The 23,180-nt window shown below is 39.1% G+C and overlaps 1 protein-coding gene across 1 annotated transcript in view; it reads right to left on the bottom strand.

Annotated features, from left to right (window-relative positions):
• pth2ra (parathyroid hormone 2 receptor a) overlaps positions 1-23,180 on the bottom strand; it is a 94,889-nt gene that overhangs the window by 8,945 nt on the left and 62,764 nt on the right. Inside the window, exons 6-11 of the mRNA XM_072578318.1 lie at positions 21,372-21,558; positions 16,267-16,420; positions 14,529-14,589; positions 12,730-12,796; positions 5,449-5,543; positions 1,058-1,196 (exon numbers count right to left, since the gene is read on the bottom strand). Coding sequence (XP_072434419.1) covers positions 1,058-1,196; positions 5,449-5,543; positions 12,730-12,796; positions 14,529-14,589; positions 16,267-16,420; positions 21,372-21,558 — 703 coding nt within the window. The remainder of the gene's footprint in view (positions 1-1,057; positions 1,197-5,448; positions 5,544-12,729; positions 12,797-14,528; positions 14,590-16,266; positions 16,421-21,371; positions 21,559-23,180) is intronic.

Raw genomic sequence — 23,180 nt, 5'->3', positions numbered from 1 at the left:
CAAATGATCCAGACAGTCAAACATCATGTTTTTCCTTTCTGCAATTTTCCAACCAACAAAAATGTTAAAAGACATTATTTATTTTGTCTTAGTCATTTTTCTCCCGGTCAACTAATGGGAATATCCATGTGATAACTTTATAGATCTGGGTTTTTGTTAGTAATAGTGGCAAAACCAATTAGTAAAGGAGTCGAGGGTTACAGGAGAAGCCAGGAGCAGTGGGGTTGAGAAAAATATCAGTCAAGATCAAATGGTTGCGCAGAATCAATGGGCCGAATGGCCTAATTCTGCTTCTATATCTTAAGGTCATGCGGTTTACATTCATTATTCCTCTGCCATCAAGCAACTTCTGGAATCTACATGTATAGTGTTGAAAGAAGTAATAGCTTTTTGAAAAAATGAGTTCATGAGTATTGCTGAAAATTTCTTTTGCCCTGAGAATCATGATCCTATGAGCTATAATTGGAAATGCATATCAGTACAATATTGTCTGAATGTATTTTCACATTTATACACACAAATGGCAGGAAGGCTTTCCAGTATATAATATACTTAGATGCTTTGTATTAGAATTAACACAGATTTGAATTCAATTTCATTCTTATTCACATCTGAAGTGAAACGATAGCTTTATTTTATCGTGCAGTAAGTATTGGTCAGTTACTCATTCATGTGTATTTACAATGATAAATTGAAGATGTGGAAATTAGGGAAAAACATTCTGTGCTCTGCTCCAGTTTTGTGACTACATTGAATATTGTAAATTTGCATTGCTTGATTTGGAATAAGTGTAACCTAATCCCATGATTTATAAAGGTATGTACAAACAAATCTGATTACTAATTTTTGTTTTAAATCTCTGCAAACACTTAGATACTTTTCTCCATTAAAGTTATTCTGTTAAATGCAAGATCTTAAAAATCTCCTTCAGCAACAAAAATGCACTGAGGTCAGCTACTGTACTTTTACTGATCGATAATCTAACTGAGCTAGGACAGGAGCTCAATAACTCACCACTTATTAGTTTGGTCTAATAAAAAGATATTAATAACCTCACCTGAAATGAGTTGAAGAATAGTTCAAAATGCATCCGTATTTCCCATGCTAATCCAGTGAACGTGTGTGGCACACCAACAAATACAATGTAGTGCACTCCAAACACGAGCACAAGCACTAAGGTGGACTTGGCTAGTTTTCTTAAAAAGAGAAATTATAGCTGTCATTAATAAAATGATTGCAATATTACTTGAAAATCAGTCTGTTGCCACCTTGATCCTGGTAGTGGGACTGTAATCATTGTCCTTCTCCACATCTCGCTAGAATATTTGTTTTCTTTGTCAATAAATTTGTTTTCTTTGCTGTCCATGGTTTAACAGTGGCTCATTACATTGTCATAGCACAGGTCACAGCTGGTGATTTCTTCTGCCTCAAAGAGGTTCAGTTATTGCCTGTTACATCAACTATTGGTCTCACCTTAAGCACTGAGATGGTGGCATAGCTATTATTGCCAAATACAACCTCAACCTATTTCCTTTTACCTTCTGCTTTATCGTGCTCCTTAAAGCACCTTCCTCTGTTCCATTCAGCGTTATCATATCAAACTCCTCATCCCAAATTCAAGTTTCACCCAAAACCCTCCTTGCTAATCCTAGTGCTGACCCCAAGGCCTTCACTTTTTGTGACAAAATTAACGACTGCAGATACTGGAAATCTGAAACAAAAACAGAAATTGCTCCAGAGACCCAGCATGACTGGTAGCCTCTTGTGGAGGGAAAGCAGAGTTCATGTGATTTTTTTCACAGAATTTGAAAGCTCTTTTAAAGAAACTGCTCGGACATGACAGGCATCCTCCTTTTCTATTTGTTTTTCAACTCCACAAGGATGTGGGCTTCAATGGCAAGGCTAATGTGTATAGCCCATAGCTAATTGCACTTGAGAAGGTGGGTGTGAGCCACCTTCACCAAAGTAACTAAATGGATTATGCTATGAGATACTGGGGTTTGGTAGAGTTTGCTATGTCTGCGACTAGTGGTCATCAGATCTATGCACATGCCTCCCCTTTCCTGTCAGAAGTGACTGAACACATTTCTGACACCATTTTCTATACACACACACACAGATTTCAGGAATGCAAGGTTGCTCAATTAAATCATTGCGTGCAACTCATCAAGGCCTGAGAAAGATTTCACAAATTGTTGTGCTTCATTGGATTTAGCTTGGGTTTAAGATAAGCTTCCATTCCTTTAGGATTTTGAGATCAGTTTAGTCAAATTGATCATGTATAGCCTGAAATCAACATGTGGTGCAAAAGGCTCAGAAAATAGTCAGAAATGTGCAGAGTTACTTCTAATAGCAAGGGGAAGCATGAGTGTGCACCCATTGATCACTAGTCTTATGCAGAGTAACCTGATGAATACAATGCTGATTTGAAGCCAGTGCTGCCAATTTCAAATTCAACTCTCCAACTACTCTCCTAACTTTGCCTATCTGAACAAATTGGGGCCAGGTCTTCCCCCATTTAAATCAGCACACTCGAAAAAAATATATACTCTTCCAACTAGTGAGCATTCCAGGTAATTAATCTGCTTCGGAACATCTACGTGAAAATCTCGGGGAGGCGAGAAGTCATTTTTGTAAAGTTAACAGCAGACAGGTATGAATCGATTATTGGTTTTTGGTGATTCCCTATCCACATCTCTTGATTACCAGATATTGTTGTTCAATTTTCACATTCATAATGGAGAGCACAGAAGAAATGCTGTCATGCTTTGCAGAAAATTCTAGCCCAAAGTGTGAGAAACCTAGGGTGCAGAAAATGCTACAAAACACAGGAACACCACAAGTGTTTTTAAATAAATTCCTAAAATGAGAGAATTTTTTGAGTTGTTATGGTGCGGACTTTGAAAAATGATTAATTCATAATTATTAATATGTTATTAATCAATAATCCCATTAGAGAGAATAATGCTAAAGAACGCCAACAAAATATCTGCTCGAGGAAGGGACTTAAAATAAAGAGCAAAATAAAAAGAAAGCGAATAAAATTGAGCTTAGGTTCACAGATTTATGCAATGAAGAAAGAAGAAAAAAGGGCATGTACCATACATCAAATAATAAATAAATGTAAAAACAAATTAAAATACAATTAAACAACTTAACCTTCCCCATTTAAGAACTTTTATGAATAAAAGAGTTTTTGTTTGAAATTTAATAAACGTCATTTTATTCATGGTTGGGCCTATCTAAATGAGCCACAGTAAACTCCTTTCTTCCTGTGCAATCATCCTTATATTTATTTTTAATGAACACTGATCTTTTCATTTCTTTTTATTGCAAGAAGACGCTAAACCCAGTTTTGACTCTTTTTGACTTTTGCTCCAGAACCCAGTGAACTGACGTTAATTCAGTCGTTTAAAAAGAACACTGTATCTCAGGATTCCAAATTTGGTTCCACATGGTGCCACAACATTAGTATCAGCTGAAGTTTTTTCACAGCACAGCACCGACGACATTTATATTGTCTGGATTTATTAATAAAAACATTACTTAAAAAATTGATCACCTATCTCACTTTCTATGTTGGCTTCATATGCGCTTCTCTCAAGAGGACAGAAGTGCAACCTGCTCCCCTATTTCAGTCAATATTGTCCCAAAATCAGTCTAAGCTAATCTGCCCTCCAATTACGATTCCTCTGATGGCTTTATATCAGCAAGTTGAGAATGCATTCTGACCGCACTACAAAGTTCCAAACTATAATTTTGATGAACAGAGCTAACTTTTCTTTCATTCACGTATCTCATACATTTCAGTCAATAGATGTCCACACTCTAATGATCTTTTGAGATAAAAGCAAAATCCCCTCAACTTTGTATTAAAAGAGGGTACATCATATTCTTAAACTATTTCCCCTAGTTTTTATCTCCTATACAAATGGAAACATCTTCCCAACAGCCACTCTAACCATTCGCTCTATGTATCAATATGACCACCTCTTACTCTTCCAACTATATTGGATCTACATGCAGTCTGTACAACCTTCATGAAATAAGTCCTTCATCCTTGAAATGAATCTTGTAAATTTTCTTAAGTTTTTTTTTCAAATAAAGAGATGAAACTATATAATACTCCAGAATATTAAGCTCTGAATAACAGAAGCAACATTTCCTTCTCCTTACATTTAATTTTTCTGAGAGTAAATGACAACACTCCATTTGACATTCCTAATCACTTTCCACGTGATTCATGTACCAGGATAACTAGATCCCTCTGTACCATAGAGTCCTGCAGTCTCACTCTATTTAAACAGTACACTGTTTTTCTATCCTTTCAGCAAATTGGGCAAATCCACATTTATCTACATTGTACTTCATCTGCCAATATTTTTGCCTACTATGTAACCTGCCTATACCCCTTTTGCTTACTCTCTTGATGAATTAATTTCCTATCCATCTTGGTGTCATCAGCAAATTTAGCTGTCTAATACTTAAACCCCTCATTCAAATGATTTATTTAGACTGTAAATAAGATCCAGCATTGATCCCTGTGGTAATTCATTAGTTACAGTTTACCAATCCCCAAAAAAGGACCCGTTAACCTTACTCTATCCTTCCTGTTTAACTAATCAATGTTTCATTCATGCAAGCATGTTTCCCCTTTCACCCCTTTCATCTTGCGCAGCAACCTTTGATATGGCACTTTCACAAATGCCTTTTGGAAATCCAAGTACACCACATTTATTAGTTCTCCTTTATTCACCATGAATAAAGGACCTTGAATAAAGGTCAAAAAATACCTAATGAAAGATGATTTGCCTTTCACAATGTCATGTTGTCTGAGCCTGATCACATACAATTTTCTAAATACCAATAATACCCTTAACAATGGATTCCAGCACCTTGTCATGACAGCTGTCAAGGAGAACGTTAAGTATGAAGGCCTCAGCAATGATGAGTAATTCTGCCATTACTGAAATGAAGGTAGCATGAGTCGGATACCATAGAGATGGGATGCATAGCTAATGAGGCAAGCTGTGGAGGACAGCGTGAGGAAACACAATAGAGCTCATGGAGAAAAATCATTCATGAAGCCAATTTCTGATAAATTTCAGCCCAGTTTCCGATGACTGAAGATGCTACAACACGAGATTTAAGATGTTTGGCAAAGGACTGCAACAAAGTGAGGAGACAATTTAACCAAAGACTGGTTATGATTGAAATGCACTGCCAACTGCAGCAATGGAAATAAATTCAGTCACAGCTTCAAAAAGTTATTAGGTGAATACTTGAAGGAGAAAATATTGCAGGGATATGGGAATAGAGCACAGGAACAAGGCTAACTGGATTGCTGTTGGTTAAAATTGGCCCAGACTCAACTGACTGAACATCTTCCTATACTGAAATCAATCAAAGTTCATCCAGATTTAACAATGGGTTGATACAGGAAGTTACCTGTACTGTTTTCTTGCATCATATCGCCCAGCATTTGTTTCACGAAGCTTGGTAGCCAGAACCCGAACAATATTTACAAACAAGATAAAATTTACCTGAAAAGTACAAGATAGTAAAGAGCCATTAGTTTACTGACATGGCAATCATCCATCCTTCTTAAGTTGCTGAGAAGCCTTTCTCTTTCTGCATTGATTCATGTGAATTACCATTTGTAATCTAATTGCAGCAAAATTAGTAAGCATTGCTACTGATCACATTATGCCATTTTGTAGCTGTGCTCCAGCAGCTGTAGAACCCCTGCAGAATCTAGAACCCCTACAGCATGAAAGCAGGCCATTCAGCTCATCAAAGTCCACACCGACTCTCCAAAGATCATTACATCCAGACTCGTCCTATCCCTGTATTTCCCATAGCTAGTCCACCTAACCTACAATTCTCCAGACATAATTTAGCAAGGCCAATCTACCTACCCGGGCACCTTTGGACTATTGGAGGAAACCAGAGCAGCCAGAGAAAACCTACGCAGGCATAGGGAGGACATGCAAACTCCACACAGATAGCTGCCCAAGGGCGGAATCAACCCGGGTCCCTGCGAGCCGGCAGTGCTAAGTACTAAACCATTAATAACATTAATTCAGACAACTACAGAATAGTGAATGTGAGAAATAGAATCATTCTGAATGGTTGAGCAGAATACTGACTTTGAGGTTGAAGCACAAAGAGATTCTTATCTTTCTAGCATAAAAGCAAAATACTGTGAATGCTGAAAGTAGGAAATAAAAACAGAAAGTAATGGAGAAACTCAGCAGGTATGGCAGCATGTGTGGAGAGAGAAACGGGGTTACTGTTTTGAGTCCAATATGATTCTTACTCCCTACTTCACTAGATGTACAATTGCCACCAGTATCTGATTCTGAGTGTTTCGTTTCAAGCACTGAAAACATTTCATCTTGGAGAGTTACTTTGATGCAGTGGCAATGTATCTACTTCTGAGTCGGAAGATATAATATTCCAACACCACTCCAGACTGTCTGGGAGTAGAGAGCCGAGCTGTAACTTGGAATTCTGATTTAATGGCCAACGTGATCCTCAAGCCAATGCATGTGGCTGGCCTCAAGATGTAAAGAACTCGAAATTTAACTGTGTGGAAGCAGGACATTTGGCCCATTCTGTCCATGCAGTGAGAGAGTTTAATGACCATGTCAATGAGACTCTGACCTCCAGTCAGTGACCTCCAGCAGTCATGCGATAAAGACTCTACAAGAAGACCGGAACTAGAACAGTGCCAGGCAAAGATACCTGCTGTAATATCTTCATGGATACACTGTTAATAAATACTGTTTGAAGAACAACCATGAAGACTGGGTTGACTTTGCCAGACAGATGAACCCATACAAGAACAGTCTCCACCAGCCAGCAAGTGGGTGGCACGGTGGCTCAGTGGTTAGCACTGCTGCCTCACAGTGCCAGAGACCCAGGTTCAATTCCCACCTCAGGCGACTGTCTGTGTGGAGTTTGCACATTCTCCCCGTGTCTGCGTGGGTTTCCTCCGGGTGCTCCGGTTTTCTCCCACAGTCCAAAAATGTGCAGGTTAGGTGAATTGGCCATACTAAAATGCCCGTAGTGTTAGGTGAAGGGATAAATGTAGGGGAATGGGTCTGGGTGGGTTGCGCTTCGGAGGATTGGTGTGGACTGGTTGGGCCAAAGGGCCTGTTTCCACACTGTAGGTAATCTAATCTAAGTAGCCATGCAGACTAATCCCACTTGCCTGGTCTTGCTCAACAGCCTTGTGGTTTTGACACTTCAAAGGTACATCCCAGTATTTATTAAATGTTTTGTGATTTCTACCATTTCAGACAGTAAGTTCCATCCTCCCACCAACCTCTGAATGAAAGCAATTCTGCTTGAATTCCATCTAAACCTGTTCTCTCTTTGCTTAAATCTAAGCGCTCTGGTAAGGTCCTGGAGAGTGTTGCTGAACAAAGAGTGCAAGTTCATAGTTTCTTGAACGTTCAGTCGCAGGTAGATAGGATAGTGAAGAAGGTATTTGGTATGCTTTTCTTTATTGGTCAGAGCATTAAGCATGGGAGGTTGGAGGTCATGTTGCAGGTGTACAGAACATTGGTAAGGCCACTTTTGGAATATTGCATGCATTTCTGCTCTCCTTCCTATCAGAAGGATGTTGTGAAACTTGAAAGGGTTCAGAAAATATTTACAAGGATGCTGCCAGGGTAGAAGGATTTAAGATAAATGGAGAGGCTGAATAGGCTGAGGCTATTTTCCCTGGAGAGTCACAGGCTGAGCGGTGACCTTATAGAGGTTTATAAAATCTTGAGGGGCATGGATAGGGTAAATAGACAACATCTTTTCCCTGTGGTGGGGGAGTCCAGAACTAGAGGGCATAGGTTTAGGGTGAGAGGGGAAAGGTAATAAAAGGGGCCTATAGAGCACCTTTTTCACACAGATGATGGTATGTGTATGGAATGAGCTGCCAGAGGAAGTGATGGAGGCTGGTAGGATATATGAATAGGAAGTGTTTAGAGGGATGTGGGCCAAGTGCTGGCAAATGGGACAGAATAGGTTAGGCTATCTGGTCAGCATGGATGGGTTGGACCGAAGGGTCTGTTTCCATGCTGTACATCTCTATGACTCTATAACTATGATTATGAATCTTTAAACCAAGGGAACTAGGGCCTTACATCCACTCCAGCAAGATCCATCGTAATTACAAAGTTTAACTTTGTCTCCACTCAGCCTCCTCTGCTTCTAAGAAGATAAAAACATTATTTAATCTTTCCTCAAAAACCAAATTCTCTGTACCTGCTCTTGTACAATCACAACTTTCCTTGTGTAGTGACCAGAATTGCACACAGCACCATAGCTGGTCTAAACAGCATTTTACATGATTTGAACATAAGCTCACATCTATTATATTTTATGCGTCAGCTAATAAAAGTTGGCATCCTGTATGCCCTGTATGCCACCAACCTAGCTACCTTCAGGGACTTGGAGACATGTATATCAAGGTCCTCTTGTTTTGCTTAATTACTCAGTACCCTACCCTACCTCAGGGTGACACAGTGGGTCAGTGGTTAGCACTGCTGCCTCACAGCACCAGGGTCCCAGGATCAATTCCAGCCTCGGGCGACTGTCTGTGTGGAATTTGCACATTTTCCCTGTGTCTGTGTGGGTTTCCTCCGGGTGCTCCGGTTTCCTCCCACAGTCCAAAGATGAGCAGGTCGGGTGAATTTGCCATGCTAAATTGCCCATAGTGTTAGGTGCATTAGTCAGAGGGAAATGGGACCGGGGGTTACTCTTTGGAGGGTCGGTGTGGACTTATTGGGCTGAAGGGCCTGTTTCCACACTGTAGGGAATCTAATCTAATCCTACTGCTTATTGTGGATTGCATTGCCTTGATAGACTTCCCCAAGTGTATGCCTCTCACACTTCTCTGGATTGTGGAGCCCACAAAACCCCATACCATGTAACCATACTAACAGCTGATATCACGATGCATACATCCTGGAAAGAATATTCACTTCACTGCCTGATTCTCGGTTTTTACATCCTTCATTACTTCTCAATATTATCCAAAAGGACGAACAAAAAGAATAAAAGTAGCAAACTCTTAAACCTCATTCAGTCACCAATCACTTGTTAGTATAGGAGCAAATTACTGCAGATACTGGAATCTGGACTGAATACAACAAATGTTGGTGATCACAGTGAGCCTGACAGTATCAATAGAAAGAGAGCAGGCTAACATTTCAAGAATCGATGACTCTTCATCAGAGCTGATGTGAAGTGTGGATAGGGCAGCATTTATGTTATAGTGGGGGGAGGCAGAAGCGGAGGAGTAGGGGGGCAGTTGGGAGAGTGGAGTGCTAGGGGAAAAAGGTTGTTGATAGTTCAGATGAAGTGATTGGAATGTGAGAGTGGCAGAACAATGTGCCTCCTGCCAGACTGGAATAAACAGACAGTTCCACTGGGGCGGGGGGGGGGAGGGGTGAGAGAACATGTTGACAGAGAAAGTAACAAATAAAGCTAAAAGAAAGGGAAGGAATAGGAGTGGGATTGTTTGTTGTTTCCAGTTGGCATTGTTTTGCCATTCTCACATACAGTCATAGTTTACAGCACAGAAACAGACCCTTTGGTTCAATTTGTCCATGCCGACCAGATATCTTAAACTAATGTAGTGTCTTTTGCTAGCACTTAGTCCCTCTAATCCCTTCCTATTCATATACTCATCCAGATGCCTTTTAAATGCTGTAATTGTACCAGCCTCCACCACTTCCTCTGGCAACTCATTCCATACATGCACTACCCTCTGTGTGAAAAAGTTTTGCCTTAGGTCCCTTTTAAATCTTCCCCCTTTCACCCTAAACCTATGTCATCCAGTTCTGGATTCCCCACTCCAGGGAAAAGACCTTTTCTATTTACCGTATCCATGCCTTTCATGAATTTGTAAATTCCAAAAGGTCATCCCTCAGCCTCATCGCTCCAAGGAAAACAGCCCCAGCCTATTCAGCCTCTCCTCACAGCTCAAACCTCCAACCCTGGCAACATCCTTGTAAATCTTTTCCAATCACTTAATCAGAACTATCAACATCCTTTCTCCCCTAGCACTCCATATGCGCGCGGCCCCCCCCCCCCCCCGCTATGGCATAAATGTTGTCCCCTTCCACACTTCATGTCAGCTCTGATGAAGAATCATCTGGACTCAAAAAGTTAGTTTACTCTCTCGACATGGATGCCTTCTGACCCACTGTGATCGCCAGGATTTTTTTGTTTTCAATCACTTTTTAATGGTAGATTCTTCAATGTCATATTTTGTCTGGACTTTGAACAATTTCATGGTGTCCACAAAATCTCAAAATCTCTCTTCACATCACCTCTCCTTTCCATCTGGTAGCATATTGCTTTCAAGACCGACAAATCCATTTATTTAGCATCAAATTAACACTTGGAACTTCTGTAATGTGACAAGGTCTATCCTGCGCAGTGTCTACATCAAATGAAGTCAGTATTAGTTTGTACAAAGTTAGTTAATGGATTAGTTATATTTCAACGAGCCAGTCGGTGAAGGAAACAACTGGAGCTAATCTTTCCATCTGCTTATAAGGTGTCGCTTATAGTTTTACATGTTAAGCACCACCTTTCAACCCAACCACAATTTTAGTCTGAGTTGATTTATAGGAGCACAAATTAATTCCAGTTAACCCCTACCAACTGCATGTTATTAAATACCTTAATACAGAAGTTGCAGCCTTGGGTTCTTGTAGGGTGGTGGTAGTGTCCTGACATCTGAGCAAGGAGGCCTAGGTACAAGTGCCACATGTAATAACATCTCTGATTGGTTGAATAGAAAATATCTACACGTTTCCGCCTTGATCTATTTATTTGTCCTCAGTCTTTAATATTTGAATATTAGTGCAAATATGATTTTAAAAATCTAGAGATTGATTGTAGATATTTATAATCAACCCATTCAGATATGTTATAGCCAGGTCTGGGGTAAGTGGGACCCAAACCCAGACCTTCTAACCCAGAGATTACCTCGGTGCCACAAGAGCTTTTTTGTAAATATTTACATATGTTTGAAAATTGGAGTAACTCATAACTTCATTGTTCTTGTATTATTGGATGGGTGGGGTATTTGGTGTGTGGATGGAGGGGTTAAAAATAGGTAGTGAGGCAAATATAGCTTTTAATTCTGCTTTTAATTGCTTTCAATACAGGTCTTGGTCTTTGACTGACCAACAAGCATGAATATCCTGAGGTAAATTGCTGGGCCAATATAGAACATCCAATACAAGCCTCCAACTGTGTGCTCAATGTTGGATATGGCTCTTGGGTAATACATTGAAAATTAAAATGTTCTACATGAGCAAGAGCTTAAATAACAATGAGCTATTTATGAAATACTCAAGTTCTTCAATATACCTACACTTAAAAAAAACACACTGTAAGTTCAGGAGATAAACCATCAGCTTTTCTTTGCTTAATATAATGTGCTCCTCCAGAATTTTAAAGATCAAAAAATAGCTCATTGCTATGGAAACGCCAAATACTATTGCATAGAAGGAATATACTCAGGTTCAGGAACCACTTTAGTGAGATAGGAAAGCAAACATAATTGCTTGGAATGCTGCAAAATGCTACTTTAACAGCACCTTTCACAGTAGTTCAACGAGATGTTGATCAGTTAAGCAATTCACCTACACTTCCTTCCCCAGCGATCAAGAACAATTCTTAAAAAAAACTGCACACATTGGCACAACACCAGAATAATGGTTAATCACAATTCTATGATTGTTAAGGTGACAAAGAAAGCCAGTGGCAGGAAATGCTGTGTCAGATAATAATCATGTAACATGAATGTTATTGCCAGGGAAAATGAGTGAAATACTGATTGCAGAAAAATAGACTTCTGAATTCAACAAACTAACACTGTTGAAATAAAATTGATGCTCAATACCTGTTCATTTATTTTGTTCTTTCCTCATCAGTTTATGTTCCTTCACTCCTGTAATAAGGCAACTTGACCTGTTAACCGTTATTACAGATATTCTAATAAACTTGATGTGGAATATTATTACATTCCTCTGGAACTTGTAGGACTTCAACTCAGACCTCATAGCTCAGAGGTAGAGGTACATCTTTATTATATTCCATGTAAAGTATATTTCCATACACCCCTTATCAGGTAACATGAATGAATTACTTTCTACTCTATCCAACTCAGCATTAAATCAAAGCAAAGAAAGTAATTCCTCTTTTCCGATACACGAATCATATTTTTACTAGATCACAACAATAGAATAGTGATGATAGAGTGTATTTTCAAGAACATTTAAAACAAATCTACATTGCTTATTTGACAATATCTCATTCTAACAAACTTAAATTCATTTACACAATGTGGGCAGCACTGGCCAGGTCATCCCTCATTGCCCAGAGGACAGTTAAATGACAACCACATTGCTGTGGGTCTGCAATCACATGTAGGCCAGACCAGTTTCCTTCTCTAAAGGACATCAATGAATCATACATTTTTTCCTGACAATCAGCAATGGTTTCATGGCCATCAATAGCCTCCTAATTACAAATAGTTATTGAGTTCAAATGCCACCATCTGCAATTACAGGACTTGAACCTGGGTTTCCAGAACATGTTTGCTGGATTAATAGCTTAGAGATAATGTCACCAGGCCATCACCTCCCCTTAGATTCCTCTGATCTGTCAAACCTACGACAGGAAAGCTTCAGAGTGCATACTTACCACAATAGCTATTAAAATTGGTGTTTGATAAATCCAATTGAAGTTGCCCACGTTTAGATCCCAGCAGCTTTGCCACAGAAAGAAAGAAAAAAATATTTTAATGCAAGCAAAGTTTTAATTCTTGGTTTCTGATAGTGCCTGAATTTCTACACAGTGTAGCAAAAGACTGTAACTGGTCATTTGGTTACCCAGCTTTACGTGTAGTTGAACTAGAGATAATACCAAGTATTGAACTGATACACCAGAACCTAAGAGAATAAACAATAACTAAAAAAACTAAAGGTGCCCACTTGGCCACATGTATAACCTCAGGTATCTCCTTCTATTCCAATCTATTTTGACAACAAGCTCTCACATGATCTCCTTGTTTTATACATTCCCGACAGCTAACTTACCTGCCCATGCATTGGGCAAATGAGTGTTTGCATTTGCACAAGTTCTTCATTTCCGGCAGTGTAGATGGCACTAAATAGAGCTCAAGTACATTTTTGTTATGTTCCTGATATCTAGCCAGGGCTCATGGATGCTTGTTGTCTGGATTTTCTTTGTTCTAATTGTCAGCCAGCTTATAGCTGATGGCTATGATTACCAACAAGACGCAATCTGACAGACTTCACAGTGCTTAGAATATTGCTGTAACTATTATGGCAATACTAAGCCTAGCTACTGAAAAGAGCATCATGAGAAGTAGTTGACACTGAGCATTCTTTCCTTTAAGAAGTATGCCCTTGAGATAATGTAGTTCACCATTTCCTGAGCGGTAACATTTTAAGTAGTGCATAAAAATGACCCTTGAACATTTACCACCAAAACATATTGTCACTTTTATTTGAAACTTCAATTTAAATCTATTAAATGAAGAGCTGATAATGAGAAACACAATTATTTAATGTCTACCACAGCAAGCTAATTAGGAGCTTGCTAAGTTTATACTCTAGAGGCTAGTTACATTATTAGAAGAATATAATTGCTATCTTGTTTTTCATCTTAAAAACAAGATTGCCAAAATACTTACACTTAGAAATTGATTGTTATAAGAATGAGGGGGAATCTCAAAGAAATCTATAAATTCTAACAGGGCTGGACAGGGTAAATCCAGGAAGGGTGTTACTGATGATGGTGGAGTCCAGAGCCAGGGGTTATAGTTTAAGATTAAGTGGTAAACCTTTTAGGACTGAGATGACTAGAAAATTCTTCACCCAGCCAATGGTGAGCCTGTGGAATTCACTACCACAGAAAGTGGTTGAGGTCAAAACATTATATATTTTCAAAAAGGAGGTACATACTGCTCTTGTGGCTAAAGGGATCAAGGGATATAGTAGGGTACACGGCACAAAAGGGTTTGAATTTGAAGATCAGCTATGGTCATATTGAAAGATGAAGCAGCCTCCAGGGGTTGGAATGGCCAATTCCTGCTCCTAGTTTCTATGTTTCTATAATTGGTGAATGAGGGATTTTAACAGCATCTTAAAACACAACTGGGCAGCCACCCTACTCAAACTCTCAAGTCACTGATAAATCGATCTAAAACATGGAACAGTATGTTGATTCCCACATTAAATATGGTGGGGTTTTTTTGTGCTAGTATTGAGGTTCATAAATTGAAAGGATAGGAAATGGTCCCATCACTCTTCATGGTGAAAAGCAGTAATGCTGCCTGATGTCAAATTTTCTCCAGGTATTGGTAACTGTGACAAGAAAATCGAACTATGCTGAACTTGTACTGAAATGCATTACTCTATCACAGGATTTTTTAAAGAAAGCAATGAGAAACAGAAAAATAAAAGTGATTTAGTCACCTTTCATCAGCCCATACTGCTCTCACAATGGCCCAAGCTACAACAAAGACTGCTGGAACTCCTGCAATGGAATCAGAAGGCACCATTTATATTGGAATGAGCTTGATTATTTCCTCATCATCTCCCAATGCATGTTGTTTATCATTAAGTCATTGGCCTTTGAACTAAATGGAATATACTTTCAAAGATTTGATGAAAAATGGCTAATTTTAAAGAACATAGATGCCATGTTTTTCTTTCAAAATCAACAGAATTTCATGGACACTTTGATTTAGATCTTTACAGTCACGGAGATGCCATGGATCCCTGCAAATGGACCTGGGGATCCATATCCAAAAACTGATCCTAATTTCACTGGTGGGAAATTGGGGCATGGCAAGTCCCATGGGGGAAACTCAAACTCAGGAAGTATGCTGCAAGAATCTGACTTCCTGATTCTGTGAAACTTCTGCACTTATTTCCAGGACACAAGTCAGGACCATCATGGAATACTCCCCATTTTCCTCAATGAATGCAACTCCAATAACACTCAAGAAGCTTGGCACTATCATGGACTAAGCAACATGCTTGAGATTGATCAGCATTTAAGCATGAGTCCATTCACAACTTAAATATTCACACGTTATACAACAAACCCATTGGTCTACAGTGTAAATCATATAAAAGATGCACTACAGCAACTTGGCAATGCATCTTCAACTGCGTATTCTAAATATATAACATCAACTATCCAAAAATACAGGGCAACAGGAAAATAATTTGAAAGTTCCTGTTCTAGCCACACATAATTCTAACTTCTAAATATGTCAACACTCCTTTACAGTCACTGGGTCAAATGCTGAATGTCCTTCCTTACAACATTATGGGTGAACCAAAACAGCATGGGTCACCACCACCTTCTCTGGGACACATGTACTGAACAACCTTCTGGCCGAACACTTTAACTCCCCCTCCTACTCCGCCAAGGACATGCAAGTCCTGGGCCTCCTCCACCACCAAGCTCCAGCCACCCAACACCTGGAAGAAGAACCCCTCATCTTCTGCCTTGGGACCTCCAACCACATGGGATCAATGTCGATTTCACCAGTTTCCTCACCTCTCCTTCCCTGACCTTATCCCAGATCCAACCCTCCAACTCAGCACCACCCTCCTGAACTGTCCTACTTGCCCTTTTTCCTTCCCACCCGTCCACTCTACTCTCCACTCTAACCTATCAACATCACCCCCCCCCCCCCCCCCCCCCCACCTTCATCTACCTATCGCATTTCCAAATACCTTACCCCCAAGCCCAACCCTACTCCCATTTATCTCTCGGCCATGTTGCCCACCCCACACATTCCTGATGAAGAGCTTATGCTCGAAATGCCAACTCTCCTGCTCCTTGAATGCTTCCTGACTGGCCGTGCTTTTTCAGCATTGCACATTTTGTCTCTGATCTCCAGTATCTGCAGTCCTCACTTTCTCCCATCACCTTCTCAAGGGCAATTAGCAATGGACAATGAATGTTGGTCTCATCAGCAATGTCTAAACTCCACGATTGATGAGACAAAATTGACATGCTACATCATGCTATGTATTTAAACTCTATAGAATTATTAAATATCACTCCCTGTCACGTAAGTGACATTTGCTTCCCCAAAAGGGAAAGATCAAAATACAAAGTGATGATGATACCTTCAGCGCCACCTCCTTCCTTGCTTTTATATTTTTGTTTAAACAGAAGATCTTTGTGCCTTACCCCATCCGATGAAAGTAAAAGTCCACAGATATTTTCTGTCAGACAGGAAGGCCATCAGTATGAGACAGTGCAAATAAAGACCTTCCACTAGAATCCAGTAGTAGTTTGTAGCCAAGAAATACAGAAACACTATGACAGCAATCTTGCATCCTACCTGTTAAATATGAACATGTTAACATTAGAGATAACGTTCACTTCAAGAAATTCACATTACACTTTACAGACTGTACACTTTGTTTTAAATCTTCATGTAACCTTACGAGCCAGAGTGTTGTCAGAGTTTGTAAGATTTCTGCCACAATTTCAGTGAAGTGAACTGGGGATTAATTCCAAGGAATTACCAACCATTGTCAATTCCATAAAATTTTATTGTTGGAGTGTGGTCGTCAATATCATTTCCCATTTGCCGTTACCCCCACGAGATGAACTATTCATGGCAGGCTGCATGGTATTTATAGTGAAAATGATATAACTTAGTGGCTTGCTGGGTTACTTCAGACGGATCAACCACATTGATATGGAATCCTCATCATATTTAAGGCAGGATTATTTTCTTTAGGAATATTAATGACTTAAACATGATCACTTTAACTGATCCAGCATTTGATTACCTAATATTGTTTGAACTAACATTTTTCTAATGGTTACGATTGTATCATTATGAGATGAGTTGTCATGGAAGATGAAAGAGCCAGGGAGGTTTTATAAGCCCACCTGATGTTATTGCTGGACAATTCGGATCCCAGACAGAAACTTTGCTTGATATACACATAATGCTTTGTTTTTTTTTGGTTTTAACAAAGTAGGCTCACTGAAGCATAAGCTTGCAATGTTGTAGACTTTGCTTTAAACAAACGAGATCAAGAATAATCCAATCTACTACAAATTCAGGGATTCTTAAACACACAGTAAATATATAACCCAATTATTCCAAAACATTCCTTTATAAACTGAAAAGAAAGAAAAGAGTATTTATATAGCATCCAGAACACACCCCTGATATAGTACTCAAAATACCACTTCAACAACACACTAGAGTCACTGTATCTACCGACTTAGCAGTTTTAACCACTTGTGACTTCAACCTTTAGATTAGAATTGCAGATAGCTTCTTATTGGAGCTATTGGGGTACTGTTATGAAGTTGAAGGTGTGTACTCGACCTTTAAGACAGAGAAAGAGAGAGAGAGAGAGACATTGAAACACTCTCTATCAAAAGGTACCTATTCATATGAAACACATTTGCAGTATAAAGAAAGATGACAACCCAGGGCAAACTTCAGCCGGAAGAAGAAAGACGCTGAAGGATGATAGCCGCTGTATGGTTTTGAAATTAATTGGATGTGATTTTAATAAGTGTTTTATTGGAGCAGTGTATTGTTACAGAGTTAGAGGCAGGTAATAAGCAGTTAAGACAAAGGAAGGCTTAGAGTTGTGAATAGTTTAATGTTTACTTTTAGGGTTAAAGAATAAATTCATATTATTTTCTTCTAATAGAACTCCAAAATTCCACTCTTTCACTCATATTTTAACAGATTATGAGGCAAGGTGAGCTTTTCTGGGTGTTTAGTTTAATTAACAGAGGTGTTCACTGTTGTGTTGTAACACTACACAATGACTCCTCACTCCAAGGTAACCTATTTCACAAATGTCCTTCCCTTCTCAGGAGCATCAGTCTATACAGCCATTCTATTCCAAGGACTTCACAGGACTGCTCTAATCAAAGCCAGAAGTGAAACTAAAAGTCTTCTTCTCTAAGCAATGGGTGTTTCCCTTAAGCGAATAAAAATGTTCCAGCAATCTCTAACAAGAGAGGTTTCATTACTTAACTTGCTGGGTTGCAAAACAATCAAAAATAAACAAAATTTCATTTCTGGTACACAAAACTTATACACACTGAAATCAAGCCTCAAAACGTTTTCATATCTACAGGGTTGTGTAAATACTCTCAAGTTAATTATGAACTTCTGACACACTGGAAAAAAAAGTTATTAAAACCAATTCACACCAAATACAATAGAATACAACATATAAAATGTGTAACAAAAATGTGATCAGAGGTGGGGTTAAGAAGCATAAAAAAGGAGAAAAGCTCTGGACCAAAAGCATTCAAAGAGGTAGCTGTTTTGTTTTAATTTATTTACTGTATATCTTATTTATCTCAGAGAAATTCATTTCTAATTTGAAACAGTTTATTCACAGAACTTTAAAATATCTCAGAATTTAGAAGAGTTTAAACAGACAGTATCATTACTCAAAGCCCAGATCCTTTTTGGATCTCTCTATCTGACGTCAATACTCAACTCTCTAGCTCCACCCATAGGCTTTAACAATCAAGTACAGTTAACACAGATCAGTGAATAGGCTAACACAATCAAATGCAGAACAAATGAAGCATTGAATATTGCAGCAGCTTCCAGAAGAAGGGTGATTAAGATTAAAGTGCTCAGGGGGCCAGGATTAGATGAGTGAAGACAACTTGAAGGGTTACAAAGCTGAAGGACTTTACAGAGACAGGGAGTGTTGACACCTTTGAGGGACCTGAACAAAAGAATGAGAATTTTAAAGTCAAGATGTTGCTTCCCCAAGAACCAATAGGTTAAGGAGCACCAGTTTAGACCATAAGATATAGGAGTAGAGTTAGGCCATTTGGCCCATCATGTCTGCTCTGGCATTTGATTATGGTTCCTATGTTTCTCAAACCATTCTCTTGTCTTCCCCTCACAGTTTCTTAGGTGTACAAGACTGGGTGCATGTTAGGGCCTGAGCAGCAGAATTTTGGATGACCTCATGTTCACAGAGGATAGACTGTAGAAGATCAGACTGGAGTACAATTGAATAGTTAAATGTAGAAATAAAAAAGATAGGCATGAGGGTTTCAACAGCAGATGATTTAAGACTGGGGTTGTCAGTTGATGTTACTGAGGGGGGAAATATTTGGTCTTTGTGATGGTGTGAATAAGTGGTATGCAGTTTATCTTAGGATCTTTCTTTTTTCCTTGATTCTTTCAGGGATGGGGACATTGTTGTCAAGGCTAGCATTTGTTGCCAGTTGTTGATTGCCCTTGAACTGAGGATTATTAATAGTCAACTTTATTGCTGGAGCCATATACCAGATAAAGATGGCTGAATTCCTGCCCCAAAGCACAATGGTGAGCCAGAAGAAGTACAAAAGCAAGGTTCGGAACAGACTGGTTCAGTCCTAAATAAAATCAAAATACTGTAGATGATGGAAATCCGAAATAAAAATAGTGCTGGAGAAACTCAACAGGTCTGGCAACAACTGTGGAGAGAAAAACAGAATTAACATTTGAAGTCCAATAACACTGAGTTTTGAAGAAGAGTAATGTCTGAGTCCTTTCTGTTTTCATTTCTAATTTAATCTGAGATAGGTGTCAAGAAGAAGGATTGTCCCTGTACTTAGAGAATAAAATTTGCAGCAGTGTCCAAAAGCAATTATCTAGTTTTTGAACTGTTTAATTGGAAGAAATTTCTGTTCATCTAGTGTTGGGGGTTGGAATTTCTTCTGTGCATTAAAACACATGCTCCTTTTCTGAAATGTTAAATTTTATTTCTTTCTGGAACAGTTTAATTACCGTGATAACGGATTGAATAGAAGCTCAGTATTGTCATGGTTCTGTTGATGAGCAGCTAATATAATGAAACAATAGAGCATCAAATAGTATGATCTACCTAGTATGCTAAACCAAGATCCAAATAGATATTATTCACCAGTTGTTCTTGACACAGAGTCATACAGCACAGAAACAGACCATTCGGTCCAACCAGTCCATGCTGAACATAATGCCAAACTAAACCAGTTCCACTTGCCTGCTCCTGGCCCATATCTCTCCAAACTTCTCTTATTTATATTCTTATTCAAGTTTCTATTAAATGTTGTAATTGTGCCCACATCCACAATTTCCTCATTCCAATGCGAAACATCCTCTGGGAAAAAACAATTGCCCTTCATGTCTTTTTTAAATCTCTCTCATATCATCTTAAAAATGTGCTCCGAGTTTTGAAATTCCCTACCCTAGGAAAAAGACATCTACCCTGACCCTTTCCATACCCCTCATGATTTTATAAATCTCTATAAGGTAACCTCTCAACCTTCTACGCTCCAGTGAAAATAGTCCCAGCCTATCCAGCCTCTCTTTATAACTCAAACCTTTCAAATCTGGCAACATCGTGATAAATCTCTTCTCAACCATCTTTAGCTTAATAATCTCCTTCTTATAACTGGGCAAGCAGAACTGGACACAGTATTTCAGAAAAGACCTCACCAATGGGAGTAAACGATAGCACCTCCACCAAGCAAACCTGTAGCTATAAAGTGGGGTGAGGTTGGTGCTGCAAGTAGCTATAAAGATCACTATGACCTTCAATTTCTAAGCTTCAGGGTTCTTTGAGGCCGACGAGATAATGCCAGCATCTCTGTCTGTTGTACTACTACATCCCTAAGTAGACAGAAGCAGAAGGTGACTTTAACACAGTGGTGAGCTACTCAATGGTGCAGATGCCAATGAAAATTGACTAAACGTTTTCCATGTGTCACACTTCAACAGGAAGATGTACAGAGTGCCTGTATTCCTGATGAAGGGCTTATGCCCGAAACATCGATTTTCCTGATCCTCGGATGCTGTCTGAACTGCTGTGCTTTTCCAGCTGTAGCCTCAAGCCTGGCCTCACCTACTTGTGGGGACTTTCCAGTGCAGAGTCATGAAGATGGTGCCGTGGAGCAGCACAGATTATGATCGTCTTTCTAACCATTTGCTGCCTTCAGCAATTTTGTCACCAAAGATGACAGATCCTTTAAATTGTCTGCTCCCTAATATATTTCATTCACTTTCAAACCAGTTCCCACCCACTACATACCTGCCCAGATTTGCATACATTCTATAATCAATCAGTCGAAGTGGATGACCCAGGAAAATTGAGCTTTAACATTCCATTGGGATTAGTAGCAATTCTTAACCGTGTAGAATTGATATACTCCAAAAGATGAAAATCAGGCTCTTGTATTTTTAAGCTTTTTGAAAAGCAAAGCGACCATTTGACATTTCAGGTCAAATCTTTCATCAGAACTGATAGAAATGTACTTACATAACGGAACTTCTCTATTGTAGGGGCGACCGTGACGGTTGTCAGATCATCCACTGAAAGAGAATCATATTCCTGCATTTTGAAATCAGAATGCACAACATTGTCTTTGATGAAAATACTGAGTGCCCTCAGTATGAAGGAGACAAACAAGTGCATGTGGATATAATTCCTAGTGCAATGGAGTCTTCTGTTAGGAAGAAAGAAATTGAATGTGAGGTGTCTTATAATCAATATCCTTCAATCATTTATCTATTCTGCAATAAAGAAACTGTAACAATTGTAAATTCACATAAATATTTACAATTTTTTTTAGCAAGCTCCATTTATTGATTTATTTGTCTTTTTGAGGCATAAATTGTTAATTTCTACAGTAAGCCATAGCTTAATTCAGAAATGCCGATCTCTGGACCATAATTTGTGTCAAATTGTGTGATGTAATGGTGTGGAGGTACAGGCCAGTGTACTGAACATTGGGTAAGCGTAGGCTTGTTTGTGGTACCATTTTCTGGTATTTGTAGTTCTTTTCACTTCTGGTTTTTGTTACGTTTCAATGAATATGAAATAGATCTTAAAATTGTCAATTTAAAAGAAGTTGCAATATTCGAGAATATGCTGCCTCACAGAACCAGGGACCCGGGTTTCATTCCAGTCTTGGGTGACTGTTTGTGTGGAGTTTGCAAGTTCTCCCTGTGTCTGCATGGGTTTCCTGCCACAATCACAAAGATGTGCAGGTTATGTGGATTGACCATGCTACATTGCCCCATAATGTCCGGGGATATGTAGGCATTAACCACAGTAAATGCAGACTTAAAAACAATAAGGTCTGGGGAGGGGTGGTTGGGGGGCTGGGGGGGGGGGGGGGGGGGGCGGTCTTCAGAGGTCTAGTGCAGACATATTGGGCCAATTGGCCTCTATCAGCACTGTAGGGACTCTACTGTTTTGAACCCTGATCATACAGTCGAAGATGTACACATTTTGATCTGTATACCTAAATCTCTTTTACTGAATATGTATGTTAGAAAGGTACTTTTTATCATGTACTTTCTGGATCTGCACTCACCCAAAGTTATATAAGACATATTGTAATTAATAAGTCCATATTATTGGAACATATTGACAATTAGTCTGTCAAAGTCTCATTTTTAAAACATTTGTTCTTGTCTCAAATTATTCTGTTGCCTCACCCCTCCCCTATTATCTTTGTAATCTCCTTCAGTCCTCAAAATCTTTTCGATCTCTGCATCCTCCATTTCTGGCCTCTTACATGTCCTGATTGTAATTGCTCAACTGAGGTTTGTCCACCTTCAGCTGATTTGGTGCCAAGTTCTGGAATTCACTTTCTAAACATCACAGCTTCTCTGTCTTGCTTTCTTCTCTTAAGATGCTTTTTATGACCTACCTCTGATCAAGCCGCCAACCAACTCTCCTATTATCTCCTCAAAGAGCTCATGTTGAATTATGTTTGAAACATGCCATTGAAATGCCTTGGGATTCTTTACTATGTTAAATGTACTATATACATATACATTTTTCTTTTGGTTTTGTTTTAGTATCTTTTAGTCAAATAACTAATAATAGCATTAGGATTAACATGTTCTTTTGCTGCTAGATGAACTGTGCTGGTGACCTTAACAAGGCGTCAATTTGAAGCAGTTCAACCAGTTCTTTCACATTGGGATTCTAACTATATTTTCCATACTTTGGCGAGTTTTAGCAGACCAAACAGAGAAAGTGGATTAGACTACGTATTTCTATTTCTGCATTCCTACTGAGTAATGTGATATTGACTGTGATATTTATTTTCCTGCT

The sequence above is a fragment of the Chiloscyllium punctatum genome, chromosome 10 (genome assembly GCF_047496795.1).
Source record: "Chiloscyllium punctatum isolate Juve2018m chromosome 10, sChiPun1.3, whole genome shotgun sequence".
NCBI lineage: Eukaryota > Metazoa > Chordata > Chondrichthyes > Orectolobiformes > Hemiscylliidae > Chiloscyllium > Chiloscyllium punctatum.
Note: the sequence above shows the minus strand (reverse complement) of the source record. Positions and strands in the feature narration are given on the sequence as shown.